The sequence below is a fragment of the Macrotis lagotis genome, chromosome 3 (genome assembly GCF_037893015.1).
Source record: "Macrotis lagotis isolate mMagLag1 chromosome 3, bilby.v1.9.chrom.fasta, whole genome shotgun sequence".
NCBI lineage: Eukaryota > Metazoa > Chordata > Mammalia > Peramelemorphia > Peramelidae > Macrotis > Macrotis lagotis.
Window position 1 is genome coordinate 193,634,202 of NC_133660.1, and position 24,237 is coordinate 193,658,438.

Consider the following 24,237-nt stretch of genomic DNA (forward strand, 5'->3'; position numbering starts at 1 on the left):
CAAATAAGAATAACTAACATTTCTCTTCTCTCCACTCTGATTCAGTACTTGATATGTATAGTCAATGAAAAATCAAAGCTTTGTGGTCTACCTTCTACCATATGGAGGTAAAAGATGTGCTATAATCGAGAGTGAACCAAAGGAAATAGCCTCTACAGTTATTTGTCTTCTGTCCCCTATTCTTCAATCTCTAGTAACCTAAAAAGAGCCATCGGGGTATTCTGCACTTAGGTTCAGAGCTAAAAGTTTCAAATACTGATAAATGTAGATGTTCTAATGTGTTGATGAATTTGCATGCAGGTGCCCAAAGGCAATAAGGTTCTATTATCTTGTGACATACACAAAACTTCTGTCCACCTAGACTATAGTATACCACAGAACGTGACCGATGCCTACAGTGGATCTTTGGGACATTTATGATTTAACTTTTTAATGTTCACTCAAATACAAATATTTGCAGACTCCAGTCATACTACTTATTAAGCCAAGTATGACTTCCTGGAATGATTTAGTCTGTTTACAAAAGGAAATATTCAACAGAGCTGTTCACACAATAGCGAAGTTAAACAAATTATTTTAATGTACACATTTACACTTATATTAATCCTACATCTATTTCCACCATGTATGCAAAATAACCTCATCACAGAATATTAGAGCTGGAAGGGATTGGATTATCTTGTCCAATTCACCCATTTTTACAAGTGGAGAAACAAATCTTATAGAGGACCTAGTGTCACATAGCTGGCAAATGGGAAAGTTGAAAGTCAAATCCAAGTATTCTGAGGGCCCAATATTCTTTCCACTAAATCATGTTACCTCTCATTTTACATTACTGCATATTTACATTCAAAAGAGAAGTAGTCTTCAACAAAACATGATTAAGATGAATTGTGCTTGTTACTAGTCAGCACAGGGTAGAGTCCAAAACAGTTTCCTTGGTTCTAACATTTTCACATCCCATGACACAGTTTATTGAAATCTTCATTTCAGGACCTTATTTGAAAAATGGCAACACACAAGAGAGTAAGATCTTCCCAAGTGTGCTATACTTCTCATATTTAAATCATAACTTAAGTTGTAAAGACTAAATAATAAGTAGGTCTGTTCCCTACTAAGAATGAAGAGATTTAGGCAAAAAAAATTCACACTACCCCCTGCCCAACTTCCTAATAGTCTAACTTGCATCAGTGGTGTTTTGAAACTTCAGAAAAATTGAATATTAATTCTCTGAATTAATATTTATGGGAACCACTACTATTTACTCCATTATAAAATTCTGTCTTCTCCAGTTTTCACTCCAGAGATGATCTATATTTCTTACAGAACAGAGGATAGGATGTTTGTTTTCCCATTCAAATCAGAGGCAAGTCTCTTTACTTCCTTCCAAATGGATCAGACCACACTTTTAATCCTGGAAAAAAATAATATAAAAGTATTCAGTAAGACAGGGCTCAGCTTCAAACCTCCAACTCCAAGTGAACAAATGACATTTAGAATTCAGTTGTGCAATTCCACGCAGTCTGAAACCGCTCTGGCACTCTGCTGGAAGCCAGGAGCCTGAAACAGCCAGGATGCGGTGCCAGCCTGGAGGGCACACTTAAATGGCTTCACAATCTCCTCACCACAGGAAGAAAGCTATCTGGCCTAGTGAGAGAAGGAACTTTGCCACAAATTACTAAACTTTTGGTTAATAAGCCCTTTATAGAGCTAAAAAATCATTCAGTCTCAGACAATTCAAATTTCTTTAAAGGAGCTTACTCTTTGGCTATAAAGGTAGCCCTTTGCTTTTTTGTAAAAAGAATCTGGTATCAATTAAAACACTGTACAAATAAATAGTTTCCCATGGGGTTGGCATGTCAATAGGTGGTTGGTAAACCTGCAAAACACCTACTCATATTTCATATTCAATTGCATACTTAACCTATATAATTTGCTGGATTTTTCATACCCATTTAAAATATTCAAAACAGAAATGAAGCAAACATGCAAAGTATCTAGGTTAAAATACTCAAATTGCCCATCTTAAAATTTCTCCTTTGGCAATTATGTAACGCTAGTTATTAAGAAATAAATTCAGTATAATTAGCATATGGTCCATGAGGCAACAAAAGTCCTTCCCAAATAGCAAGAATCCACCCCACCATTATTAGACAAATTAGAAGTTTTATGAGTTTACCTGGTGGCTGTACATCTGCTTGGACAATACCAGCCCGATTTATGGCTTGCTCCAGCTCTGAGAAATAAAAATCAAAATATGACTTTTAGCAAGAGGGGAAGAAAAAAACAGATGTGCTCTCAAGGGTCAGAGTCACAGGACAGATATAGATAACAAAATATAAAAAGGTGATTTAATTTAGGGATGTCATTGAACTATTTGTAGTTTTCAGGTAGTATGATTTGTATCTCTTAAAGCAAAACATAAAGTCTTTTCTATATCATTCAATCAAAAAGGAAAAAAAATCTTTCAAAGGATAGTTTTTCTATTGTCTTATTCTCAGTACTCTCAGCATCTCTGAAAGGCAACAAAAACAAAAAGAGACTAATTTTGAAAGAACACGTGGGCGTGATATCAAAAGGAAAATGCTGCTGAACTGAAGGAACAAATACAATTAACAATACGATGCAACTTAAATATCTACACTGCACTTCATGGAAGAACAAGAGAGGAAATATGCTATGTTTTTGATAGGAAATAGAGCAGAAAATTAATCTTTGGGTGGGTGGCTTTGGTTTGGGTAATTGAAGCTTCCCTAATTGATTGCAGGTGTTGTGCCAATTAGTAATAGCATTTAAGCTACAGAGGCTATGCCAGTCTCTCTGGAGCTGTCCTGAACATGCAAAGGCCAAGTGAAATTGGGCATTTTATGTCTTAGGATTCTAACATTCTGACATCTTTCTAAGTGGTTTAGAATAAAACCAAGTCTTGTGAAAACAGACACTTATTATTTTAAGAATCTTGCCAAGCAAATAGTGGTATTTTGGGAGACAGACTTGTAGCCAAAGGACATTTACTAGAAAATTATAATAATTAAACTTTGTAATAAAACCTTTGTTTTAATCATCCTGACAGTGTTTCCTTGAATCCACATTTAGCTCTTATACTACTTAGTATTGGATCATTTTCTTTACTTGATTCTCTGGTTTCCTATAAAGATACCAATGGCACAATGTAACAAATAATCAAGAATTTTTACTGAAAGCTTATTGCTTTTACAACCCACCCCAAGAAGTAACTGTCCACACTAAAGCACTGCTGATGGAGTTGTGAACTGATCCAACCACTCTGGAAAGCAATTTGGAACTATGCCCAAAGGACAATCAAATTGTGTATGTACCCTTTGAGCCAGCCATATACCACCACTACTAGTGCTGTATCCCAAAGAGATCAGAAAAAAGGGAAAAAAGACCCATATGAACAAAAATATCATAACACCTCTTTTTTTTGTAGTGGCAAAGAACTGAAAATTGAGGGAATGTCCGTCCATCAATTGGGGAATGGCTGAACAAATTGTGGTATATGAATGTGATGGAGAAGTACCGTTCTGTAAGAAACCATTAACTTCAGGAAAATTCTGTTACATGAACAGATGCTAAGTGAAATGAGCAGAACCAGGAGAACATAGTACACATTACCAACAACAACAACTATCATAGTTAGCTCTCCTAAGCAGGACAATGATCAAAGACAATTCTAAAGGACAGGTGATGGAAAATAACATCCACATCTAGACAAAGAACCATGGAGTGTGAATGCAGACCAAAACACACTTTTAAGTTTGTTTATGCTTTTTTCCTCTTTTATTCTGATTCTTCTTTCTTAACATAACTAATATGGAAATACATTTAACATAGTTATAAATGTATAACCTACATCAGATTACTCACTGTAAAGGGGAAAGGAAGAAAATTATGGAGCTTAAAATCTAACAAATGAATGTTGAAAACTATCTTTGCATGTAGCTGGAAAAATAAATGAATAAATTTATGCAAAAAAAGAAAGAACTGTCCACAATGTGATCCTACTTTACTCAATAGGTTGATAAAAAAAAAAAACACTTAATTCCCAAATAGGAAAAAATAGGGTGATTAAGTATGGGAGTGTTTCCTGTTATCTCTAAAGAATTTCTCAGAAGAATTACAACTCACAGACTGTCTCTAAGCCAAGCAAAGGACATCTATTAGGGAGGGAAAGGGGAGATGTGCCACAATCCCCAAGCAGATTCTTCTCCCCTAAGGGAGGCAGGATTCTGAGCTGGGTGAAACTAGGGGCTTATAAAGGCAAGAAATACTGTGTTTCTAATAGAATATGTTAATTTTGCAGATAGGGAGGAACAGTGCATGTGGTTACCCAGAATGCATAGAGAAAAGCCCCCCCGGGGAGGTATTAATATATGATAATGATTCTACAATTAGCTTGACTTTGTCATGAATTCATCCAAAGGACAGCAAATAAGGATAAAGCATAAGCATTGTTGTAGGGAAAGTCCCTTGTGTGATTTATGGTCCAGGATTCCAGGTCCACATCTCTGATACCGTTCTTTTATTGGCTGGCCTAAATGGGATTTAATTTAAGTGTACTTGCTATTCTATTCTAATGGGCACTATGGAGGAGTCAGGGAATTGGGGTTGTGGTATATGAAGAAGGAAGAAGAAGCAGCAGAAGGAGGAGAAGTCAGAGGAGGAGGAGGAAAAGGAGGAAGAAGTTGTTATTGTCAAGGAAGGGTCAATGTGAAACAAATCAAGAGAAAAGAGCAATCAGCAGAATTCACAAGATCTGGGACAAAAACATGTATGCTCTTCTCTGTAAGAAAGACTGCCCATTAATAAACAAGAGTCAGAAACTTCATCACTGAACCAGAAGTTAGTAAGTCTGGATTCAAGTTCTAGATCTACTGCTAACTAGGAGTGTAATTTTGGGTGGGCCTCTTTAATGCTTTTAGATTCAGTTTTTTCATGTCAAATGGGAATAATATTTGAAATGTCAATCTCATAAGGTTGTAATGAGAATCACATGACCTGCAGGCTGAAGAGTCTTTACTGATTATATAGTACAACCTCTTATTTTTCAGGTGAGGAAATTAAGATGCAGAAAAGTTAAGTGAATGCTTAAAATCATACAAATTCAGGATTTCTGACTCCAAATCCAGGGTTACTTCCAGTACACCATACCTCTGTAAACTATAAAGCAGTATATAAATGCAAGCTGCCATTATTACAAAGCAGATAATTATTATGGAAATCGGACGTCTTGGTAGGAAATACTCTTCTCTCGGGTGCAATAAAGCAGATGATAAAAGGCAAAAGAAACTTTCATAAGACCAACTATTATCCCAATGAGCCTGTTTTGAGACCTGCTGAAGGAAGTTGGCTTCTGGTGGTGATGCTAGAATATTTAACTACTCCCTAAACCACTGTAATGCCAGGGAGATATTACCAAGAAGGGAATCTTTGTCCTTACAGTTTTTCACTAATTGTTAATGAGGTTTGAGAACAGCTAAGGATTTCTTTTAAACAGGGTATAATCTCTTAATTCTTATTTTAATGCTGACTATCTTTGTGGCTTTTCTTGGGCTAATAATTTAAATACTCTTCCAACCCAGTTTCTCCCAAGCGATAAATGAATATTAGTATCCTATCTACACAAGGTTCTTTAATCCATTAATGTTTTTGAAGTCTTAGCACTTTTATAAAAATTCACACTATTGAGCAAAAAAACAAGCAAAAGCAAACATTTTTACTGGGGAATGTAGAATGAGAAAAGAAAAGTGTAATGTAATGGAAAGGACACTGGATTCTTCTACTTTCTAGTTGTGCAGCCTTATACAAGTCACCTAATTTCTCTGAGTCTCAGTTTTCTAATCTTTAAATAGGGGGTAACAGTACTTTTTTTCCAGAGTTACTAGACTGTTAGATCAGGAGAATGTTGTAAACATAGGAAACCTAATTTAGAAGAGCATTTGATAAAGTTCTTCACATACTATCCAGGTCAACAAAATTAAAAGAAGTAAATAAAATGATAAAGTAAACTCAGATTCAGACCTTTTACTGAGAGATCAGCAATAGTATGAAATCAACTTGAAAATTTTAGGGGAAGAGGGTCTCCTTTCAACAACATTTTAGATTAAATCATAAATGGCATGCTTGTCAATGATGACACAAAGCTAAGAGGCCTAGCTAATATACTAAATGAGAAAAAGATTCAAAAACTTACAATAGGCTAGTAGAACCTTAGGATAAATCTGAGATGGAATTTAAGAAGGATCAAAGCAGTCTATGAAGCAAAGGACTTGAATCCAAATAACTGAGTTTAGAAAAATGCACAAATACAAGACAAGATCATATAAAAACTATCTGAGTAGATTGAGTAGAAATCAAGTTCAATACAAATGTATAGCATGGCATAGTATCCAAAATGAGCTAATAATAAAGGAAATAATAATGTCTGGAACAAAGGAAGTGATAGTCCCATTGTACCTTGCCAAGTCGGACTACATAGAGAATACTATGTTTAGTTCTGAGTACAATCCTGTAGGAAAGACTTTGCCAAATTAGAAGGCGGCAGAAGACAGAAGAGTCAGGATGGTAGGGGTGGTAGAGATAATGCCATGAGAGTCAGCAGAGTGAACTGGGCACTAATTGCTTTATAGTACAGGCCTGGGAGTGTGTGTGTGGAGGGGGTGGGTAACACAACAGCATGTGTTTAAATATGGAAGGGGTTTAGGTTCTAGGTAGAAGTTGCAAAACTGATTTTAAGTAGGAGTGACATGCCTGTGTGCTCATGCTCTCTCTCTCTCCCTTGTATGTGTAGATAGGTAGATGTGTATCTCTCTCTCTCTCTCTCTCTCTCTCTCTCTCTCTCTCTCTCTCTCTCTCCCCCTCCCCCTCTCTCTCCCCCTCCCTCCTTCCTCCCACATATGTGTAGGTAGATGTGTGTGTATTTCTATTTATCTCTATCTATAAAAAGCTATGCTTCTTAGCAATTACAACCATCCAAAAGTCTGGGCAACTCTCAGGAGATAATGGGATCCCTTTCACCAGAGGTCTTCAAGTACAAGTTGAGTGATCTCTTCTCAGTGCAGGTCCAGATTGGATTATGATCTTACCTCCAACTGTGAGATTCCATGATTCTTTCTGCCCTATTAAATTCCAATTAAATTCAACAAACCTTTTATTTTATTAAGTCCCTATTATATGGAAAGCCCCATGCTAGAACCTCAGACTAAAAAGACAAAAACAAAACAGCCCAGGGCAGTTAGGTGGTGAGGTGGATCAAGCCCAGGTCCCAGAGTCAGGAGGCCCTGAGTTCAAATTCAGACCCATATGCTTAATAATTACCAGTGTGACCTTGGGCAAGTCACTTAAGCCCATTGACTTACAAAAAATATAAACAAGCAAACAAAAAAACCTCCATCCCAAGGAGGGATGAGACCCACAACTAACATTGTGGGGACCGGCAGGTCATCAGCAGAGCAATCTGAGAGAAACATGAAGGACTGTCTAGCCTGGAAGCAGCCTGGGGATGGGGGTGGGGGGCACAGAAGCAGGAAATGCATGGTCCTAGATCAGTCTGGATGGACTGTAAAACACAGAAGAAAAGGAATAGTATAAAATGAAGCTAAAATGAGAAGTACTGTGGAGGGTCACAGATCCATGTTAAGTGGAGGAATGTGAATCTTCTCTAATGACAATGGAGAGCTACTGAGGATGTTTGAGCAGGGGAGTGACATGAACAAATAAGGATGAGAAGAAATCATTATGAATGACAGGAAAACCATCCCCATCCCTCAGGTTTTAAAGCTAAGTCGTAAGGAACTCTCCCACAGGCTATAATTTTATTTTCCCAGGAAACCTAAGTATTCAGAACATGGGCAAGGCAAGAAAAGACACTAAAGACTTCAAAACATGAGCAGATTAGCACTAAGTAATTAATGACTTGAACACTGAACATGTTTCTACCTGCAGTAAAATGATTCAAAAGCAAATGGTAAACATGATTGGTCTCAAGGCTCTTACAACCAGCACAACTCTGCCCTCTGGTGCACAGGCAGGGGTGGCCTTGCAGATTAAACTGGAGATTTTTAGTAATCAAAGGGTCCAAAAAGGAGAATGGGTGAAGATTGATGAGTCTCATTAATGGAGTTACAAGAATCCTTCAGATATTTTTAAAGTCTTTTAAAGACAATTTTTGCTTCTGAATTTTCATATCCTGAAATAAATTCATACTTTATTACCTGCCTAAATAATACTGATTTCTACATAAAACTCCTACCATCAAATTACTAAGTCCCAAGTGGCTGCAAGGCTTATATGGTGCAAGTTAGAATTCTCTAATCCACAGATTAACATGTGAAAAACCAGGGAAAGGTTACACCAGCTCCCCAAGCAGAACTAAATCATTATTTGACTTGCCACGTTTTATCTAGTGACGCTTGGAGTACTCAGCTGCATCCCCAGAGTGCCCAGGTGAACTAATGAACAAGGTAAAAGTTAGCAGGACTGTAGTACAACCAGTCTATCCCTATAAATTATAGTACAGACAAGTAGAAGCACATAAAGGTGGAGAGCAGGGACCTCCCCATCCAGGAGCAGCCAAGTCCAAGGAAGTGTCTGTTGTTTACACTGGGGCACATGGAGGGGTCCTCCCCACCAAAGGCAGCTTGGCATCCTCCTCAGCTTAAGTCTCCTGGGTCTCCTCAGCAGCAGCAGCAACAGCTCAGTAAATCCTAAAAATGAGGGAGTCTTCCCACAAAGTGCATCCAATCCTCCTTCTTAGGGGATCCCTGGAGATGGTGATCAGTCACCACATCCTCATGGAGCACTCCTGATGCTGAGACTCCATGCTGAGGGGTAGACATGCCCTCAAGGAGCTTATTTTCCACCAGAAGGATACAACATGTTTACCAACAAAGTCTGGGAAATGCCTATGAAGGAACTAGGAGTTCCAAGAGGTGGAGCTGAGGAGGGAGGGATTACAACTTTGCGAGAGAGCCTGCTCAAAGGCAAAGGTCTTAGAGGAGGGGACCTCATGTCCAGGGAAAGTCAGTTTGGGCAGACTATCAAGGACTTGAGGGACAATAATGTGTAATCAACCTGAAAAGAGGTTACAGCCACCCTCTGGAGAGTTTTAAATGCCTAAAAAGGGAAATTTGTCTTCTAAAGGCAATGAGAAACTAGAAACTTCTTGAACATAAGCATCTGTGTTCTGGGTTGACCTGTTTTAAGCTTACTGATTTGATAGCTATTGGAGAAGGGAGAGACTGGACATAGGCTAACTAATTAAGGGGTTATTTTAATAACAGTCTAGACAAGAAGTAATAAGAGTCTGGACCAGAGAGGTTATGATTTAAACAGAAAGGACTGTTTCAAGAGTCCCTAAAGAGGTAGAATTCATAATATTTTTTTGATGATCTGGATATACAAATATAAGAATGACAAGTCAAGTAGGATTCTTAGTTTGAGGAATTCTGCATTTGAAGAGTAGAAGAAAGGGGAAAAATAATGAGATTGGTTTTGGATTAGTTGATTTTGAGAAGCCTCAGAGAAACCAGGGGGAGATTCCAGGCACTCAGAAGGAGATGTGAGACTGAAGCTCAGCTGAGAAATGAAGGCTGAATATGTAGATTGATTTGGGAGTCATCTGCATAGACCATATGAGATAACCAAGAGAATGTGTATCAATTAACAAACATTTATTAACTGCCTACTCTTTATCAGGCTCTGTGTGAAGGAGAGACGCAATAGTGCAAAAGCCTTCCCTCTCTCAGAGGTCACAATCTAATGGGGGAGACAAAGGCAAACATACACAGGGCAAGTGCTATGCAGGATGAACAGAAAATAATGAACAAAGCCCTGGAATTAAGAGGGGTTGGGGAAGGCTTCCTGTAAAAGATGGGTATTAGAAGCTAGGCTTAAAGGGAATAGTTGGTGGATTTAAGAGGTGGAACAGTCTAGGCCAGGGATGGGGGTCTCAGAGTGCACACCCAGAGAGTAAGGAGGGTAAAGTGTGTGAAGACTGAATGGCAGGAGGGCACCAGATCATGAAGGCCTTTGGATGCCAAACAAAACTGTGGATTTGCTCCTGGAGGCAAAGAAAAACCAATGAAGTTAAGACAGCTAGGTGGCACAAAGGATAGAGCCCGTGCATTGGAGTCCAGAGTTCAAATCTAGCCTCAGACAAGTCACTTAATCCCTTTGTCTTGCAAAAAAGCAGAAAAAAAAAGCCACTGGAGTTTATGGAATGGAAGAGACCTGAAGCGGGCAGACCTACCAGTAGGCTCCTGCAGTAATCAAGATGTGAGGTGATGAGAGCCTGTCCCACAGTGGTGGAAGCATCAAGGGGAAAGGTAATGATTAAATTTTGTACAAGCTGAGTTTATGTTATCTACTGGATATCCAGTTCAGGATGTCTAAAAGGCAGGTGAGGGATGCAAGACCTCCACTCTTGGGAGAGACTGGGGCAAGATAGGAATATTTGGGGGGGAGCCAAGATGACAGCATGAAGACAGCATTTCCCAGAAATTCCTTCCCCCCCAAAACTCCAAAAGCCAACAAATTATAACTAGCCAAAATTTAGAGGGGCAAAACCCACAGAAAGACTGAGTAATACATTTTCCCAGTCCAAGATAACTTAGAAGTTCCATGGGAAAGGTGTGTTTCACCAGGAACGGGAGTTGGGAAAAGCCCTGGTGGCAGCACAGCCCAGGAACAGCTTGAAGGGGCAGGAAGAGAATTCTGCTACACCAGAATGAGTGTGGAGTCAAGGAGCACTGGCCGCACAACCTGCGTCAAGAATCTGGAGAAAGCAGCCTGCACCCCCAGAGCAAAGCCCACAGACTTTAAGGGGGTTAGGGAAGACTGCAGAAATTTCTCTGCTCTCCCTGGGAGCAGGACTCTGCTGTTTGCCTACACTCAGATCCAGGTTGCAGTTTGGGCTGCCATACTAAGATAGCCAAGCAGGACCACTCCTTACAGTTCCAGGGCAGGGGGAAGTGAGGTGAGCATCTATATATCAAAGCACAGGCAAGAGAGCATAAGACCTTGGAGGAATAAGGGTCCCAGTGAGGTGTCCAAAAAAAACACCCCAAAGCTTTAGAAGTGCTGTCTTGGGCTAAGGAAATGAGTGAAAAACAGAATACGAAGAATCTGACCATAGAGAATTACTTTAGTCCCATGGAAGAGCAATCATACTCAGATGATGCCAAAATTGAAGATTCCATATCCAAAACCTCCAAAAGAAATAGAAAATGGACTCAGACTATGGATGAGCTCAAAATAGACTTTGAAAAGCAATTAAGGGAGGTGGAGGAAAAACTGGGAGGAATGAGAGTGATGCAGAAAAATAATGAAAACCAAATCAAAAGCTTGGTGAAAGATATACAAAAAAATAACTGAAGAAAATAATATGTTAAAAACCAGTTTAGGCCTAATGGAAAAAAGCAAAGCAAAAGGCAAATGAGGAGAAGAATGCCTTAAAAAGCAGAACTGGCCAGCTGGAAAAGGAGATTAAAAAACTCTCTGAAGAAAATAACTCCTTCAAATGCAAAATGGAACTAAAGGAAGCTGATGACTTTGCAAGAAATCAGGAAGAAATAAAACTCTTCCAAAAAAAGCCAAAAATCAGAAGAAAATATGAAATTCTCACTGGAAAAACAACCAACCTTGAAAACAGATCTATTTTAAAATTATTGGGCTATCTGAAAGTCATGATCAGGAAAAGGGCCTAGACTTCATTTTTCAAGAAGTAATACAGGGAGCAACTAGTTGGTGCAGTGGATAGAGCACCGGCCCTGGAGTCAGGAGTACCTGAGTTCAAATCCAGCCTCAGACACTTAAAAATTACCTAGCTGTGTGGCCTTGGGCAAGCCACTTAACCCTATTGCCTTGCAAAACAAAACAAAACAAACCTAAAAAAAAATACAGCAAAATTGCTCTGAGATCCTAGAAGCAGAGGGTAAAAGAGAAATTGAGGGAATTCACCAGTCACCTCCTGAAAGAGATCCCAAAAGAAAAACTTCCAGAAATATTATAGCCAAATTCCAAAAATCCCAAATCAAAGAGAAAATTCTAAAAGCTGCCAGAAACAAACAATTCAAGTACTGAGGCTCCATAGTCAGGATTACACAGGGGCTGACAGCATCTACATTAAGGGCTTGTAGGGACTGGAATATGTTATTCTGGAAGGCAAAAGATCTTGGTTTACAATGGAGAATCAACTACCCAGCAAAACTGAACATCTTCTTTCAGGGGAAAAGATGGACTTTCAATGAAACAGGAGACTTTCACACTTTCCTTTTGAAACAACCAGAGCTGAACAGAAGGTTTGATCTCCAAATACAGGACTCTGGTGAACCATAGAGGGGGTGGAAGAGAAGGACTAACTATGAGGAACTTAATGATATTGAACTGTTTGTATTCCTGCATGGGAAGAAGATTTTGATAACTCATATGAATTTTCTCATTTATAAGAGCTGTTAGAAGGAGCACATATCAACAGGACATAGGAAGAAACAGAATATAATGGCATAATATAGTAAAAAGATGGAGTCAATGGGTGATAAAGATAAAGAGGAAGAGGAAGCTAAGAAATTTCACATAAGAGTCAAGAAAAAGCTTTTTCAATATAGTGGGGGAAGGTAGAAGGCAAGGGAGAATGAGTGAACCTTCATTCTCATCAGAAATGGCTCAGAGAGGAAATAACATATACACTTAATAGGTGAGGAAATCTATCTTACCCTAGAGAAAAATGAGAAGAAAGGGATGGGATAAGGGGGAATGGGGGGAAGGAAGGGGGAAATAGGTGAATATAGGAATATTTGACGATCATCAGTATAAAGATGTAAATTAAACCTATAGGAACTGATGAAATTACCAAGAAAAGTAGTATATATAGAGAGAAGAGGATCCAGAACAGAACATTGAGGGAATCCACCTGCCTAGATGGAATGATCTGGAAGAGCAAATGAGACAAAGAAGGAGCAGACAGATAGGTAGAAGGAAAACTAAGACAGAGTGATATTGATGGAATCCTAGCAGATACCCCAGACCCAATTTCCTGACTCCATGAAGGGCCTCACAAGAATAGAAAGATATACCTTGACCTAATCATACACCTGGCCTCATCATCCTCTTTAGCCATACCACAGAGTTCTACCAATAAGACTATCCCATAGCCTCAATTCCTTGACTCCCCCATTAGTACCTATTAGAATAGAAGAGCACACTTTGACCTAACTCCTATTTAGATGAGCCAGTCCACAGCTCCAATTCCCTGATTCCCCCCATAGAACCCATTTGAAATAGAATAGCAAGTACACTTAACCTAATTTCTATTTAGGACAATCAATAAGAAAACAGTACCACAGGGATGTGGACCTGGAACCTGGACCATATATCACAGAAGGGACTTTCCCTAGAACAACAATTGAGCACTATCCTTCTTTGCTGTCCTTTGGATGAATTATGACAAGGCAAAATGAGAGCTAGAGAAGTAAAGTTATTTTCCTAAGGGTCAAAGAAGTAACATCTACTTGTATAATCTTAACGTGTCACTTAAGTTGTCCTGAGAGTGAGAAAGGCCTTGGTCTAAACTCTCATCCATGCTGGCTCTGTGACCCTGGACACAACTCTTAACTTCTTAGAATCCCAGAGTATGCTAAGGATATTAAGTTGCAGAGCAGTGGCCAATATGAATTGGTAGAGGGAGTTTCCGCACTAAGGGTCCTCTAAATTAATGAAATCATAGGTACAAAACAAAAATCAGTAACTTCAACACTCTAGGCTTCATCTGTATAGTTGAGATTGGTACTAAATATGTCAAGTACTGGAGACAAAGATAAAAACACAACAGTCACAAAAGGGGGAGAAAGGGCAGAGGAAAGTTTAACATGTAAAAAAAAATAAGCATAAATATAAGCTATGGAGTAGTGAGTACAACAAAGGAGAGATCCAGGTAGTGTAAAATTCTAAGAGTCCAACAACTCTAAAATTATTTGGGAAAGGAAAGGTTTTTAGCTGGGAGAGGGGAAGCAAAGAAGGCGGCAGATTCTCAATATGAGAGGAGCAAAGGTGATGAAGTGATAGAGCAGACTAAGCCCATGCTAGGGTACTTCAAAAGACAAAAGTCAAGTCCACAAGCACTTACTAAGTGTCTTCTAAGGACCAGCACTGAAGGTTACTGCCGGAAAAGGAAAAAGAAGCTTCAGAAGGACCATCTGTTCCACCATGCAAAGGACATCCGAGAGAGAGAGAAAGGAGTTGGCAAGCTATTTCTTTCCCAAACCCATCTTCCCAGCTCTTTATGTGACAAACTTTTTACACTTAACCTCAATAGGAATAGAAGAATGGAGAATTCAGGGGAGGTGGTGGCCATAAGCAGAAAAAAATGAATGGCAAAGTATTAGCTAAAAAGGGCCCTCACTGGCACACGAGAGACAGAACCAAAGCTAGGGAACCTAACAAAAATTGCTGGATTGCTGGGTTTGAAGACAGCCTTTTTCATCTTCGAATACATTTTGTCAGTTTTTCTGTTATTTGTTTTGAACAAGTGCAATGTTTCTGCTGGAGGCTAAGGCTCTGGCCAGAGATTTTTAACCTGTTTTGTGTCATAGATCCCTTTTGCACAATCTGATGAGGTCTATAAACTCATTCTTAGAATGTTTTTAAAAGCATAAAATGCATAGGATTATAAAAAAAACTAATTATACTGAAATGCAATTATCAAAGTTTTTTTTTTTTAAGTTCAAATATATTTCAGGTTAAGAACTCCTGACTTAGGGGTGGCTAGGTGGAGTAGTGGATAAAGCACCGGCCTTGGAGTCAGGAGTACCTGGGTTCAAATCCAGTCTCAGACACTTAATAATTACCTAGCTGTGTGGCCTTGGGCAAGCGAAACCCCATTTGCCTTGCAAAAAAAAAAACACCTAAAAAAAAAAACTCCTGACTTAGTCTAAAGCACAGAGGAAGTTGGCAACAACCAAATGGTTCAAGTTCTTTAAAAATATCTTTATTAAATTAACACATTTTTACATAATTATTATGCCTTGCTGGAATCTTTTTTTAAAATCTTATTTACTACATTCTTAAGTCTAATTTCCTATGACTTTTTGTTATTCTAAAATTTCTCCTTTTCCTAAGTTCTCATTAATTGGCTATATGAGATTTCTTCTGGGGCTTGCCAGCAGAATCTTAATTTAGGAAAAAAAAGTGTTCTCTTTGTCAGTGTTTTTATAGGATAATTTTTTAGGATAATTTTCAACAAGATCTCTTTTTAGGCACATGGTCTATATTTGATGGTAACCCATATTCATTCAAATATAGTATTAGTAAATCTTAAAGCACAGATGACATGACCTAAACAGTAGCCTGGAAAATGATCTTATACTATTTACATTTTACACTAATTTCCTCATTTTATAGTTTTGCTCGTCTACTGATCTTTGGATTTGGTCTCTGTAGGTCATCCCTAATTCCTACCAAAACTCCCTCCACATTCACCTATTTGATATCTTTCCCATCCTTCAAGACTGAATTCAATTTTTGATCCATACCTTCTCCTACCTCTCACATTGAACTGTTTGGCCTTATTCTATGTGTTTATAACTTGTATTCAAGTTAATAAGTTAATTTTATACATATATATATATATATATTTATCTTCCCTATTAGAATAAAAAGTCTTTAAGGATCTTCTTTCCTCATTGTTTTTTCCAGGCAAACCACAATCCACTGCATATAGAAAATACTTAATAAGCATATGCTGAATTAAACTGAATCTTATTAAGAAAGCATGCCATTATCAGAATAAGGTCACCTAAGATAGACAGCATTTGAATTGTAACATCTGCACTAAAATGGAATTCTTACACTTTAAGACAGTGGCTCATTAGAAACATAATACTGTATCAACAATACAAATGATGAAAAGCCCCTTTGGGGTTCTCTCTCTATACAATAAAATGACATAATTTTATTGCTAGATACAAAGTGCCAAGAGTTGTATTTCAGTCTTATTTATTCCCCTCAATCTTAAAATAAGCACCTCAAAGGCAATGATGGTATCTTCTGTAATTCTATATGGTGTTTGTAAATCTCATAGCACTTAAAATCCAAATGCCTGTGTTAGGTTAAAACATTATTAAAAGAGCATATTGAAGCTAAAATGAAGCAATTACAAATGCAATCTTATGATCAGTTGGTCAATGAGCATTTATTAAGCCTGCTAAGTGTTAAACACTGGGAATACAAAAATGAAGCAAGACAGTCCCTGTCCTCAAGGAGCTCCCAAGCTAATGAAGGAGACAAGCATCAAATGTGTACAAACAAACTATACAGAGGCTAAGGAGAATAATTAGGAGGGGGGAAGCACTCTCTGAATTCAGAGATGACCCAATAGGTTTCTTGTAGATTAGGGACTTGAAGGAAGCCAGGAAGAAGAAAAGAGAACAGGGACTAAGATCTAAGAACACTGTAGTGGTGACAGAGGCTAGGTTGTAAGGGGTCTGAACACCAAACAGGACTCTGTATCTCATCCTGAAGGTGACAGGGAGCCTCTAAAGTTTGCTGAGCAGATGGGTGACAGTGAGACCTGATCTTTAAGAAAACTACCTTGCAGCTGAGTAGAAAATGGGTTGGAGTGGAGAGAGACTTGAAAACAGGAAGACCCACCAACAGGTTATTACAAAAGTCCAAGCAAAAGGTGATGAGGATGGGGGGGGGGGGGGCACAGCAAGAAGAGGGAGTATTCAAGGGATATTTCAAAGGTGCAAACGACAGGCCTTACCAGCAGATTGGATAGGGGATGGGGGTGAATCTATGTGAGAAAGAATAAATAATGGAGGATATCACCCAGGTTGTAATCCCTGGGGACTGGGATATTAGGTGGTAATCTCAATAGTAATAAGAAGATGGGGAGGATTTAAGAGGAAAGATAATGAGTTTTGTATGTGTTAACTTGAAAAATGGATATCCAGTTCAAATTATCTGAAAGACAGTTGGAAATGCAAGACTGGAGATCAGGATAGGTAGATTTGAGATTAAATCCATGGGAACTGATAATATCAAAAAGAGCACAATGGAAAAAAGAAGGTCCAGGACAGAAACCAGTGGGATACCTACTATTAGAGGGTGTGATCTGAATGCTGTCACAGATTTTTTTTTTTTTGGTTTTTTGACAAGGCCATTCTTTGACTCATTCCTTACCTAGCCTTAATTACTGAATGAGTATTTCCTCAGACAAATTGTGACCTGGGAAAGATCTCACCTTTAGAAGACCGAGGCCTCACACTGCATTCCAGGGTCAGCTCACTCAACTTAATCTACTCTGGTCCCTGGACCCAGACGGTTCTAGAGAAGAAAGTGAGGCTAGTGATTCTTCCCAGTTCTCCCTCATTTAAATCCAATTCACTTGCATATCATGGCATCACCTTCCTGATGTCATGGTACTCTTAGAGAAGGAAGAACAAACAACAACAATCTGATGAAGACCAAGAAAGGACACAGAGAATGAGTTGATCTGATGCATAGGAGAACCAAGAAAGTGGTGCTCTGAAAAAACCTAAAAAAAAGAAAGTTTCAGGAGGGCTATCATTGTCAAAGGTTACAAAAAAGAGGTCAAAAAAATGAGGATCAAGAAAAGAGGCATTGAATTAGGCAATTAAGAAATAATTGGTAACTTTGAAGAGCAATTTCTAAGGTCAGAAAGCAAATTGTAAGGGATTAAAAAGGATAAGGAAAAAGTGATAGCAGCTATCTCATTCTTCATTTACTGTTTTAGTTGGTTCTCTGTCTCTCTACCTAAAGAGAGCCATATATATGCTCAGCCTCACCATGGAGTCTAGAATTTGGGATAGGGGCTGGATGGGAATGAAGAAAGTAAAGTAGCTCAGGAACTTAGGACTGTGACATATTGGTTTCACTCTGTCCTGACATGCTGATGTCTACCTGGACTTTTGTCTTGTCTCCTCTAATCAAGGTTCCTGGGCTCTCAGTGCTTCTAAATACTACAATTTGTTTCTGAATCTCACACTATGTTTTAGAGGTTCACATGCTGCCCAGTCTTCTTGGTGGTTGCTTCTGACTGAACCTCTCCCAAGTCCTTTTTCTATGTCTCTAGTTTCAGGTCCCCAGCCATCTCTAGTCAAGCTTCCAAGAAAGATTTGATCATGATCTCAATTGCCTAAACTGCTGATGGCGTTATTAGAAGGATTCAGAATCTTTTTTTCTAAGATCTATGTATAATAATGAACCAAAAAAAAAAAACATGTTTCATTGACTCCTAAGCTCACCAACTAAGCCTAGAGATGTCCCTCAACTCACCATCCGATCCTGGCCCAAATAGTCTCTGCTGGCATCTTGGCTTATACCTAACTCTCCTTGATTGGCCAGAATGGGAAGTTTCCGTTAGACACTTGCCCTTTGTTCTAAAGGGGGAAATGTCACCACCTCCTCTTTTTACTATTAGGAGACATCCTGTTTTCCAGAGTTAAGAGCTGGCAAAACAGGCGTTGTCTCTGAGCATCCTTTGCTCATCCTTTGGATGGTCTCAACCACAGCAAAAGCGTAGCTTTGTTTCACACCAGCGCCCATGTTCTGGTAATGAAGTCCTGCTGGGAAGCAGACTTGTCTCACTGATGCCATCAGGGCAGCCGCATTCGCATTGAAATTTGTCCACCTTAAAGCCGGTGTCCTGGGGGGTGGGGGTGGCAGTGGTGGTGGGGAGCAGGCATGTGTCCAGCTTCTCTCCTCCAACAGAATACGGGAAGCTTTTTTGCTTATAACCACTGTCGCTCTTTGGTTTTATTTTGTCTTATTTTAGAGTTATATGTGAGCTGTGGGTTTTTTTTTTAACAGCAGATGCTGGCCAGGGTGGACAGTGACCATTGGAGTAAAGGCAAAGAATTTTCTAAATCTTGAAGATCCACCGATTATGACAGAGGGGAGAAAAGGAACAGAAAATAGAACAACCTAAATTCAAGTTAAGGGTTTGGGAAAGAAATCTGTTGAAAGCCACCTCTGGGAGGAGAGATTTGGGCCCTTGGGCTTCTCTTAATGTTTCAAAGTGCTAAAATGCAAACCATTCATTCATTATTCAAGGAGGAATGGATTTTTCTTTACTGGGAGGAGGGATAAGATGGGAGTGGGGAGAGCTACAATAACTAGCCAAGCTAAGCGGAGGCAATGGGAGGCAATGCCTGCCCCGAGGCCCAGAAGACCTGGACATCGGGGCGGGGAAGCCCTGACCAAGCTGCTGCCCCGGCCCCGCTTTCTCCTCCGGGGCTGGGGATGGCCCCCGAGGCCGCCTTCGACCTCGCGTCCCGCCGCCTCCGCGACTGTGCTCTCCGCACGGAGCCACCCGGCCCGGCCCTGAGCGACGTCTCCAAGGCAGGCGCGGGCGAGGAGGGAGCGTGACCCCGGCACGCAAGGGGGCGGGGCGTGACCCCAGCACGGGGGTGGGGGCAGAGAGGGCCCCCGGGGAGCACGGGCCTGCGGGGCCGGAAGCGCCGAAGGAGGCGGACTGAGGAGGCCGACCGCCGGGGTCAGAGGTCACACTCACGGTACTCTTCGGTCCGCATCAGGGGCCGGAAGTAGATGGGGTAGAAGGCGGCGCCCAGGAGGAAGGCGAAGCCGCCGAAGATCATCGCCGTGCGCAGGTTGCGAGACATGACCCGAGCTCGGGAAGCCGACCCCGAGCCCTCAGTCGTGCTCGCCACACTCGCCAGGCACCGGAAGCGGGGGGGGGAAGCTTTCACTTCCGGAGCGAGGGGCGGGAGCGCCTTCTGAGTAGGAGAGGGGGAAGAGAAGAAGCGCCCCATCCCCCGCCATCCCCCGCCATCCTCCGCATCCGGCCCTCCGGCGCGCCGCGCACAGGCCCGGGGCAGACTTGGGGTCCGGAGCAAGGGCCCTGGAGGGCAGGCCGAGGAAGAAGGGGTCGGGCCGCCGGGGCGCTCCAGGACACGCGGGTGGGGGAGGGGAGGGGACCGGGAAGAAAGCGCCGCCTCGGCCCGGTGATCCTCCTCCCTCCCCTTGCCCTAAAGGCGGCCAAAAGGAGAGGACCTCCCCCCTTTCAGTCAGGCACCCATCTTAGATATCCCCTTCGGCCCTCATGTTTGTGCACCTTCAGCTCATTTACGCGGCCTTCCTAATCCGCTTGTAAGCAACTTGAGGGCAAGAGCCAACCTAGATCTCTTTTTTGTATCCTCAGCAAGCAGCACAACTAGGCCAGAATAGGTACTTAATAAATCCCTATGATTTGATTATGTTTTTATTAGAGGATAATGGAAAAGTGGATACGGATGTACCATATTGCAGCTATGTAAACATACAATTATTGGAGAAATATGTCTGCATTTCAGAGCCATTATTTAATAGGTATGATGTCTACCTCAAAACAGATGGCAATTCCTGGTGTGGCTCTGTAGACAGCTTATTAAAGTTGCTATTAAAGCCCAATCTTGTGAAGAGTTTCTCTAGTTATCATTAGACTTGCCTTCAAGACAGTTTGGGTAGCTGTTATCAGGCCTATACTCAAAAGCTTTTTCTAGCTGAGGTTAGTTAAGCATAAGCTTCAAGAACCAGATTCACCTTCTTTACCACAATGAAACCCAGGAAGAGGGCTTTATAAGGCTATATAGATAGAGATGTTTATATATATATGTGTACATACGTATATGTAATGCATATTCATATATACATACACACATACGCAGAATTTCATTCCAATATATTGTACAAAGCTATTAAAAACTGCCAGCAACTATAAGCTACAGCAGGAAAGGCCTTTGATAATAGTCCTAGTTACAGCAGATTATGCCTACTTAATACGGATCAGTCTAGCTATATAGAGAGACTCTTATCAGTGGCTAGTAGGCTGACCATTAGGTTATGAATTCTTTGACCATAGCAACCCATGAATAAAAGTAAAAAATAGAGTGATCTGAGCTCAGTCCTCTATGACCTGGTTCTACTTATGTAATGCCAGTATCAGAATTGCATTAAAAAGAGGTAGGTAAAGTACCAAGAATTGCACAGCTTTTAGGTCTTTGCCTGGTTTTAAAATAACGAGATCTCTGTAGATGAATAGACATATTTTTGGAAGTAGGGAAGTTATATCAATACTGACAGATATTAACAGCCACATCTATTGAAGAGCCAGAAAAGAAAGTTCTTGTCACCAAAGTCTTTGACACTGTCAAAGTTCTGACAACATCAAAAACGAATATGGTTTCAACAGTGTAAATGACTTTTAAAAAAACCATTACTGTCTGTTTCTCCACTGCACCGTAAGGACCATTAAACTTCCATCTGAATTGCAGCTGAAACCTTCCATGAGCATTGTTTCCCTCAGTATGTGAGTTCCTTGAAAGCAAAGACTGTCTTTTTCCATTTACATCTTTGAGTTTTTTTAGCACAGTGCTTTGGACATTGTAACACTTAAAAAGTGCTTCATTTATTCATTCGTTCACTCATTTTTCTTCCCTAAGAATAAGCAGGCATGTGAAGGGAACCAAACATTCTGATGAAGTACTTTTGACAACCTCTAAGATATTGCAAGATGGACATATAGCAGTTACCTCTCTCAATAAATCAACAAACATATTAAGCATATATTACATTGTGGACACTTTTAGGCTTTGGAAGTGAATGAGAAAAAAGTAGGACAGCCCTCGCTCACCCTTAAGCACTTTGCATTAAACTAGAAAGACACTATATATTAAAAGATTAGGTAAATACAAGATATATGCAAAATAAATACAATGGTTTGGGAGATCCTGTTAGAGGATCCAGAAAGAACTCTTGAGTAAGGTGTCGAGCTAAATTTGAAGGAACGGGCTTTCAAGAACCAAAGGTGAGAAATGAGAAACAGCCTATGCAAAGATATAGAGGAGACAGAATGTTATGTCATATGCAGGGAATAGGAAGACAGAAGTATAGATTGTGGGATGAGAAATCATGAGCAATCAGACAGGAGCCAGACTGGGCTTTAAAGAACAAATGGAGAAACTTGTATTTAATCTTAAAGGTAAGAGGAGTCACTACAGCTTCTTAAGGAGCAAGATGGCTGCTATCTAATGCTTTAGGAATATGTGGAAAATCGATTGTCAAAGGAAGAGATTAGATGGAGAGAGGTCTTGATGAAAGACCCATGGTTTCTCAAGTTAATCCTAATTTGAGGGTTTAAACATAATAAACAGACTAATAATATTACCAGTACAGATTATCATCATCATTAAAAAAAAAACTTTACTAATCATCTAACTGTTCAGTAACTACAAAATGCAAAATTATTCTTCATATTTCAAGATGTTTCATACTCCCTACCTGTATCCTCTTTCAATATCTCATCACACACACTCAACACCCCTTTGGAACTGTTTTTCTCGTTCACTTCTCACCTCTGATCATCTATCTTGTCTATGTGCCATAGCTGGTGTCAGAGTGCTTATGTCTTCTAAAAATGTCATAATCACAGTTGAGTCTTCATAGCAACAATGGAAGCCTTAAAAAACTTTGGTATTAAGACCAGTGGGATGTGGGGAAAACCATACCCAAATGACAGAATGTTCTTACAGTCCAGATGCCTAAGTACATGATTTTCATCTCAATCACTGTGGAAAAGTCAGTCTATGCTCCTAGCAGGCACTTTCTCTTTTCTTGTATGTGAAAATGTGAGTGCTTGTAGGGAGTCAGAGCTCTTAATGACATATCACACAGGGTTCAGACAGACATCAAAGTTAATCCACCCTCTGATCTGAGTAAAATGGTAACTGGATTTTCTTGGCCCTGCAGTGCCACTGATGTGACACCTTGCAGCAGGGCTGATCTTTTTTTTTTTCTTAAATAATAAAATTAAGGATTTACAAGGAGTATTATTATTACTATCTTTGGGTAAATTTGGATGCTTAGGTGGAATAACATGGGACAAATTTAGATTACTATGAGTCAATAATGAATAGCCTTCATTATTAACAAGAATCACTAGTAGAATATAACTGTGTATGTATATGGCCTGAGCAGTAGGCATGTGAGGACAAAAAGATGGAGAAAGAAAAGCAAAAGAAGAGAAAGACAAGAGGAAGTGAAAAAGCAGCAAGGGAGGCCCATTTAATTCAAGGCTTATTATTCAAGTTGTCTCCTCCATACCTCATCTAGAGTGAATAGTGTGTGGTGTGTGATAAATCTGACATTCCCATCTTTTATTGCAGAGGAAATGGCATGATGGATAGAGGAACTTGGAATCAGGACAGGAGTTTGAATCCGTCTTCAGATACTAGCTGTGTGACCCTGGACAAGTGGCTTAACCCTGCTTGCCCCTCATCCAGGGCTATCTCCTGATTTATATATGGCCAACTGGACCCAGATGACTCTGGAGGAGAAAGTGAGGCTGGTGACTTAACACAGCCCCCCCCCCACTCAAATCCAATTCATGTGCTTGTTATGGCATCACCTCCCTGATGTCATGGTCTTTGAGAATGAAGGACAAACATCAGAGGGCTATAGATGTGGAATATTGCATGTACTGTTAGGTCATATAGTTGCATTTGTTAAATCATTTTTTCTCTTTTAATATTTTAATGTTTGTATCGTAGGTCTACCTACCCCTTCTCCATCCTCTAAGAGCTAGCAGTGTATATTGAGATATGGAAACATGGGAATGTCTGGACATTAAAAATCAGAGAAAGAGTTTGAAATAGGAATTGATCACTAGTCAGATTGCAACTACTACACTTTGCTAGGTTGGGGGGAAGAGTCAGAACTGAATATGATATAAAGACAGAAGATGTCAGTAAAAATAAATACCTCTGATATGGTAGCTGTATATAACTTCTATTTAAATGTATATAACTTCTATTTAAATGTAATTTTTGAATCTAAATGCCATAAGAGAAACACTTATAAAATAGTTCCAATTTTTTTCTTAAGAAGAATAGTCTTAGTCTCTGGGGGTGGCTAGGTGGTGCAATGAATAAAGCACTGGCCCTGGAGTCAAGAGTACCTGGGTTCAAATCCGATCTCAGATACTTAATAATTACCTAGCCGTGTGGCCTTGGGCAAGCCACTTAACCCCATTGCCTTGCAAAAAAAAAAAAAAAAAACACCTAAAAAAAAAGAATAGTCTCTGGGATAATTAGGTGGTGTAGTGGATAGAGCACTGGCTCTAGAGTCTGGAGGGCCTGAGTTTAAATACCACTTCAGACATTTAGTAATTATTTAGCTATGTGACCTTGGACAAGTTACTTG

At 39.9% G+C, this 24,237-nt stretch overlaps 1 protein-coding gene across 1 annotated transcript; it reads right to left on the reverse strand.

The window, feature by feature from the left end:
* Window positions 1–557: 557 nt before the first annotated feature.
* On the reverse strand, window positions 558–19,722 carry SMIM20 (small integral membrane protein 20). Its single transcript, XM_074229673.1, has 3 exons — window positions 19,553–19,722; window positions 2,180–2,236; window positions 558–1,414 (listed from the first exon to the last, which is right to left on the reverse strand). The coding sequence occupies exons 1-3, from the start codon at window positions 19,659–19,661 to the stop codon at window positions 1,377–1,379; spliced, it is 204 nt and encodes a 67-aa protein (XP_074085774.1). The 5' UTR covers window positions 19,662–19,722; the 3' UTR covers window positions 558–1,376.
* Window positions 19,723–24,237: the final 4,515 nt, after the last annotated feature.